Source organism: Dermacentor silvarum, chromosome 4 (genome assembly GCF_013339745.2).
Source record: "Dermacentor silvarum isolate Dsil-2018 chromosome 4, BIME_Dsil_1.4, whole genome shotgun sequence".
NCBI lineage: Eukaryota > Metazoa > Arthropoda > Arachnida > Ixodida > Ixodidae > Dermacentor > Dermacentor silvarum.
This window is the reverse complement of record NC_051157.2, coordinates 69706201-69713951: the sequence shown is the minus strand read 5'-3', so window position 1 is coordinate 69713951 and position 7751 is coordinate 69706201. Positions and strand designations below refer to the sequence as shown.

Genomic DNA, 7751 nt, shown 5'->3' with positions numbered 1-7751 from the left:
AAAAAATATACTTACAGATTGAAACTCAGTGACAAACATCAATTCGCAAACTCAAAGGATTTCAACTTTTTGGGCTGACCTACCACTTTTTAGTCACAAACGCGCTAGATTTAGGGACTTTGCCCGTTCACAGAAGCGCCAGCGGTATTCTTGTTCGCGTTGCTGTGCCAGCTGGTGTTGAACTGGAGTTCCCAACGTTGCTATCGTGAGAACGGTCAAGAACAGTGGCAGTGCTATACCTCCCATGCAGCTGACCGCCGATTACCCAAAAATCTTTGGAACCGTTGACGGCAAATTCAACATCTTCATACGTAACTGGAGACTACAGCTATCAGCGTGCCATCCTTCTGACCGGGACTGCCAAAGCAAGGAGGGCCGGTGTTGTGATTAACTTGTGACTCAAGAAATTCGACGGAACCATGACGCCCCTGATGCAGCGCGGAGTCCGCAAAGCGCAGCTTTTGGTGACAGTGCTCGGTAAGTCAAAACATTAAGTAAATAGAAAATATCGCGAGATGAAATATGTAATTAAGCAGAAAAATCTCCAGCCATCGTAGAAGAAGGTCCATGAGTACTAATTCGGCTTTGTTTGTAGCCTCGACTTGACAGGATCATGTAACTCAAACAACGAAGTACATAAGCAACAGCATTAAAACATGTTGCATATCTGCTTGCTTAAGCTATTGGCGTTTCAGAACGGGTAGCGTTTATGTTCTTTTGCATTGCCTCGCGCTAAAGAACGTCCAAAACAGAAAAGGCCCTGCAACACATGCATCAGCTTGCGATAGTGCAGGAACGCTAGAAGACCGGAGATGACTTTTTTTTTTTATGGCGATAAAGACTTGCCGTTAAGGCATAATTCTTGATGTGTATATGTGTATTATATGTGTGCTGTGAGGCCTGTGTTGTGTATGAATTGAAGCAGTGTTTTGTGGAATCTGTTATCATGTATCCAGCGGTCATAGCTGGTTGTCACAATGTAGCGGAGGCCGGCTTGCAGTAGGAGACGCGAGCGTTTCGATTGTAAACCAGTACATGTCCATATTAGGCGGTATGCATCTGCTACCATCACAGGGACGGAGCAGTATGGACACGTAGCACCCAGTGGTAAACGCGACCAGTTCCACCTTGAGATCACAGCCGGTGTAAGGGCCACCCCGGCCCGAAGCCTCCTAAGCCCAACTTCCTCCGCCCTAGTAAGGTGAAGGGGGAGGCAGCAGACACACGTTGGGATAAGAGCGCGTGTGTCCTGCCGGAGAAAATTTTTACTGGCTCGGAGCGAGTTAAGGGGTTGAGGTGGGAGGGGAATAGACGGAAGCTCTGGATTAAGAGGGCAGTGTGCCTGCTGGTCAGCAGCAATGTTGTGAGGGTTCGCTGCATGGCCTTGAATTCAGTGTACCTTGACGCAAGTACCTGTTTTACTGTTCGCAGTGTGTATTGTCTCGCAGATTTCCATCGCCTTGTCAACCTTCTTCAGTTCCTGAACAGCCGCTAAAGAATCAGTGAAGATATCTATTTGTTTGATGGTAGGCAGCTGAGATGTCGCATCTTGCACAGCGTCGTGGATAGCTTGAAGTTCCATTACTGGAGCTCTGGTTTCCGTAGATAAATAGCGCTGGTGGCCGCTGATGAAATTATGCGTTCGCACACTACGCGGTCCTTCCGTAAACATCTTAGGTTGCACACATGCATATGAAATTCCTTTCCTTTGATTCGCCAAATTATCTATTTTTCCATGCATTGAAGCACTGGCAGTAGTGCAAAGCGTCGCCCGCTTTATTACAGTCTGCGCAGAGGGGGTAACTGGCTCGCACCGGCTTGTTCGCCTGCATTCAGTCGCATACATTCGCGTGCCTGCGGTCTTTGGAAAAAAGGTGGTGCTGCGGGCTAGTTTTTTTTGGAGAGACAAGTTCACTTGGGGTGAACTACTGCGAACTGTTATCTTTCATAGGGACATTAACATAAAAAGATCGCAATAAATGAGGCGCCACGGTTTGTTGTATGCATGCAGGCATGACGGATCAAACGCGCTTAAACAATGCAATTTTTGTGACGTGTAGAGGAGCCCTTGTAGACAAACCATACGCCAAAAAAACCACGGTCCATTTATTGCGAGTTTTGGGCAGGCCGCTTTAAAAGACAATATATTTCGGGATTCCTTGCGCATTCCCGGAATTCTGGCACCATAGTGTAGCAGCGGGGTTGGTAGCTATCTATTATATAGAAAAATAGGTAAGGCACAAAAATTTTGTGCCAGTATTCCGCTAAGTTTGCCACGCATGAGTCCAGATTTTGCTGTAAAAATTGATGTACCTCATCTAACGCTTAACTAACCGTGCAATACGTTTTATATCTTGTAATAATGAAAGAAGGCGCCTAGTTCTAAGAGAACACGTAATATCATTTCGCAAAAGTGAGCAGTCGCATCTAACACAACTTTACAAATACTTCCCGTATCCGTAAATTTATAGCTAACATAATTAGAGGAGATAAATAAGTATGCGCGCTCAACAAGTGTACAATATATTAACAAGGGTGCGCAGACATTGCGAAAATGCAACGAATAAAAAATTAATTTGTATAGCAATTCATTAAACGTTTTTTATACCGACAAATAGACAAAAAATAAAAACACAAATAATAACAATAAAAAAATCTGCCTTTTATTGCGGCTTTGCCAAATTACAGCTCAATTTTCAGCGCAGCTGTTTCTTTGAAGCAGTTGCATGAACAACTTCAGTTCCCCGCATAATTCCATCACATATTTTAATCATTTCGTTAGTATATGACGCTTTCGAGTGCTTGTGTGAGGAATTTTTATAAGAGGACGTACTTCGCAAACACATCTTTAATTTCGTATGGGCATATCTGTCATAGCGTTCGACCATTTTCCCCAAACTTTACATCCGTGGTTCGTGTTGTTTTTCTAGTAGAGCTAGCTAAATTCTACGCCGATTCTTAAAACAAACTTACAATGATTTAGACCGATAGCACAAGTCATTTACTAAAAAGGCTGATTAAAACGCACGCTCTGAACTTTGACTTCATATCACCGATAACGTTCCCTTTATGTCTGCGAAATATAAACAGGATGACTAACTTAGTTAACCAGGGACGCCGCCAGTGCCTGGTTTAACAAATAAAATGGAGAGAAAACGCGGGTTCGGCAATTATTTGCAGAGGTCATATTTAGGACAAGAACGTCAAAGTTTCGTCACAGATTACACCTGCCATGCATTTAAATTAACGCAAATTTAAACTCAGTGTATACAGTTCTCTCGATACAATGGGAACAGAACGTTTAACGGCCGTATAAAGCTTTCAAGCACTTGCTAAATAATGTTTTTTTTACAAAAGCCGGAAATCATCCACACATAAATAACTTCGCATGTCAATAGGCCAAGATAATCCCCACAGTTTCACTATATTTGGTCTCAGTAGCAGTTATACGTCTTTCTGGACCGTGGGTTTAATTCTGCTGTGATTCCTAAAAAGGCCTTATAGGGTTCCATAGTGTTCCTATACGCCATATACTGCAAAGACCGTACATTAATTACCCCCCTCAGAATTAACTCAGGAACGCTGAAATTTCCCCAAACATCTCATCCCTAAGGCATCTTTCCACTGAGTGTAAACATTGTATAGCGTACACTTTCCTTGGGGCATTGGGAAACAGCGTTTGGTACCATATGTATAACGCATTAAAGGCCTGGATCAAGAATTAAAAATATAAACAAAACTAATTTATTCACACAGGTTTAACTTCGCACGCCCGTAGGTCATACTATTTCCTACTTTTTTACATGATTTTATCACAGTTGTTTTTATAGTTTTCGCGAGAAAGCGAGCTAAATTTTGCGGCGTCATCAAGTGCACTCCCGATTTTCAAAGCATTTCCATATGCAGTGTACTATAAAGGCCGTAATTAACCCAGACTATACGAACTTCGCTGAGACATCACCCATTCCAGACCTCATTATTTCCGCAAATATAAACAAGGTGGCTCGTTTACTACACCGGAGACACCGGAGACACCGGGGAAACTTGCCAACTATGAACCTCGTATAACGCATCAAGATAGGGAAAGAACGAGTGCTCAGTAATTATTTACAGCACTCATAATTAGGCCGGAAACGTTAAAGTTTCTCCACATGTCTACGCTAACGCGGCCCCTAGTTACACCGAATATAAACTCGGTGTCAATACAGTTCTCTGGAGACTGGGAAACTTAGCGCATAATGACCGTATCGAGCACTTGCTAAGTAATTTGTACAAAGCTCGTGATCGACTGACGCCCTTAAAACTTCGCCTACACGTCACCCATTGAATGCCTCCTGTTCCTTTGAAATATAATTTTTGTGGCACTTCAGTTTCATTGAGGAGATTGGTCAAACGTACTACGCGGTTCATAAAACGCGCTTGTAAAGCTCTGGCACGCTTGCTTAAATAATTTACAGCAAAGGTTGTAAATAACCTATACAGTTAAAGGTTCCTGTAAGGGTCACCCATAACATAGCTCTTACTTCCTCTGAATATAGAATTGCTGTCATTTTTGGTTCTCCCAGGGGTATGGGAAAACGAAAATTTATCAATTTTCATTTAGCTTCTAACGCTCGTGGTGCCTCCACTTCCTCTAAATATAAACTTGGTGAATGATGTAGTCATTTCAAGACGATGTGAAAGCACGCATATAACGTTTCTGCGCGCTTATATAGGCGCACTAGGAGCTTCGCTGTGAAAAAAAAAGTGCAGACAAATATGTAGTGCATACACTGAGCAGAACTCAGTAAACGCCGTGAGAAATGTCTAGTAAAATGGACTGCTGGCCTAGCTGGTACATGTTCATAGCTGAAAACCGAGCGCGAAAACAAAACGCAACAAGAGAGACAACTGAGTAGTTGCTTATCAGGTGCTGAGAAACTATCTAGTTGTCTGTCTTGTCCCGTGATGTTTTCGTGCTCACTTTTTAGGTATCTCATTTTTAGCGGCATGAGTCGACACCTCGGATGAACAGAAATCTTTTTGGTATTGCATTATGATACGTGTTTCATCCTGGCTTTCTACATAAGCGCTCGCGCACACTGCTTCACAAAGAAAAAGCAATGCCATCTAAACGATATGAAGAGAGCCCACAATTACGTAAAATCGCAAATAATAGGCGACCACCACGAAACAAAGTACGTTCTCCCTTTTACTGGTGCGTCGTTAAGTTGGGGCTGTCTGCGCTCTGCCGTGGAAAATTTCAACGAAGCCACAATCATGCGGCAGAAGTAACAGCAGTCACTGAAGGCATGCAGTACAAACTGCAACAGGTGTGTTGGACCTCATAACCAGTTTGCTACTGTTCCTTAACACAGCTGATGCAAGTAGCACATGTGTGCAGTATGCGACAATCTGTGTAGACAGTGCGCATTGACTCTGCGCATAGCGCATAGTTAAGCCGGCCATATGCACCTAGTTCAGTCAGCCAATGAGATCACTGTGGCGAGTGTGCTAATCTTATCCCGATAGCTCAAGATAGCTGCAGTTTCTTGGTTCCTTTAACCAATTGGTCTGTACAAAGTAAAAAAAAAACTAATTAAAAGGGAGAAATTTACATTATGCACATGAATATTCCTGAAGCGACACGCCAGGCGCTGCCACGAATCGACGCAAGAGGCATCGTCTGCTTTCGTGGAATTTCAGCATCTGTGACTCTGGGCTGGACATGGGATCAAACCGGTTCGGGATGGTTCCTGCAAAAAGTTCCGGTTTGGGCTCGTATCCAAAGAAAAAATTACGGTTCGGGTCAGTTCTGGTTTAGTTGAAAATAACGGTTCAGCTCCAGTTTATGCTTCACTTCCGGTTCAGCTAAATTCTGGCACTTGATTGAGTTCTGGTTTGGTTCACCAGCCTGCTCTTTACTAGTCTGATTTTGGGGGCACTCAGAAGTGTTTCGCTTTGGACTGCTTCTGGTGTTTGATTACCAGAATATCTACGTAGGAAGATACCCTCTGAAAACTGAAGTTAGGCACCTTTCGCTCCGCGCTCCATTTGTAGCTCAAATAACCACCCACAAAAGATAGAAGAAAGTCTGCGAGATAGTTGCTAAGGCGTTGCCTTAAGATCCATATCAGTACACAATTTTTTGTGGAGAGCAATCCCTCAGTATGACAGAGTGTTGCTGAAATTCCAGCGTCCAATGGCTGCATTGCCTGTGCAGTTGTTGATAAAACCAGCTTTTATAGACAACCGGACCATATAACAGCAATGCTTTTCGGGGAGCTTTTCTAACAGAAATGCTTTTCTTGCACTTCCAAAGTGCAATGGATAATTTGATGTCCAAAAGTACGAGATAGCTTCAGTTTCTTAGTTCCTTTTACCCATCTGTCGGTACAAAGTAAAAAAAAAGAAGTTCGTCAGCCCTTCCACTCCGTGAAAATGGTAACCACCGAGGGTTCATTAAAGTATTTCTGAATTACCAGGTTGCGCACACGTTCGGCTGCGACGAAGAGAACGACGTAAGCGATGGCTTGCCCGCAGTCCGCTGTTGTAGCTTGCGTTCGGTGTCTAGAGTTTGCTTTGCGGCATGATCAGCAGCATTCACCCGCCATTGCCGCTTGTGATTCTTAGAAAAATAAATTGCTTAAAAATTTTAATCTGTCTGTCACGTAAGACAATGAATGGCTCATACCCCCGTAAACACGGCATGCCCATGGCGACGACAGAAGAGAAGTGAAATTCTACGCTGGAATGATGAGCCGGAACGCAGCCAGCTGTGGAAGAAGACGACGACGATGACGAACGCGGGAGCAGTGGCACGAGCGCGTGCCGAGCACGAGCACGAGCGCAACCCGAAGGGCGCCAACGAGCCAGCTGGGGAAGACGACGACGACGCTCGAGCCAATGCTGATGATGATAGTTTTCTGTACACAGGCGACGGATCGACGCTTTTTCATTTCACCTAGCCATATAAAGCTTCGCTTTAAAAAAAGTCATTAGAAGGGAGAAATTTACATTATCTGAACGTTGTCAACATTCTATGACGTGAGAACAAATATTCCCCCATAAACATACATGAAATGAGGTCCACCTGAGCACACTTGAAATGTTACCGAAGCTTATTCGGCGGAGAAAATTGCTTGTGACGGCGCTATGCTTGTAAGTACCGCTAATAGGCCGCATCTACGCTATCATCAACACACTGATTGCGACAGCAGCTTCATTGTTGTAGTACTACTACCTCGTGTCTAAGAGACATCTCCAAGAATAGCGCGTGTCTTCTGTGAGATTTACGCGATGTCTAAGAGCGGCTTTCAGTGCAAGAAAGCACACTGTTCTTCAGGAAACCTCTGTATCAACAACTTGATACAGTGTATTTATACGCGCAACAGTGTATTTATAGGTGTGCCCCGACTGATATCACCACAATTGCATTGAGTGCTCTACGGGCAATAGATGAACCGTCCTGTGGTTTTAATTGCATGGAACGCCCCATTTTTTATGTGTTAAAATGTATATGCTTTACACTTTAACTAACCTTTTTTTTCACGCTAGGAATATTTATGCGTTCTAAGAGCGCTGTTATATGGCTGCATTCTTTTCATGGTTTGTAGAGTTGTTTTATTCATAAACATAAGAATTCAAGGGGTAGGAAACTTCCTCATTGAGTGCCTTTTGCGGTTGACAGAACAAAAAATTTAAGCCAAATGCAATTTCAGCGGTTTTTCAATGAACACATATGCTTGCAGAGTCAGTTGCACCACAACATG

General features: G+C 43.5%; 1 protein-coding gene across 1 annotated transcript in view; it reads left to right on the top strand.

The window, feature by feature from the left end:
* Positions 1 to 227: 227 nt before the first annotated feature.
* Positions 228 to 7751, top strand: part of LOC119448683 (Down syndrome cell adhesion molecule homolog) — a 221335-nt gene continuing 213811 nt past the window's right edge. Inside the window, 1 exon segment of the mRNA XM_049666459.1 lies at positions 228 to 477. Within this exon segment, the coding sequence (XP_049522416.1) occupies positions 420 to 477 (58 nt within the window). The 5' untranslated portion in view covers positions 228 to 419.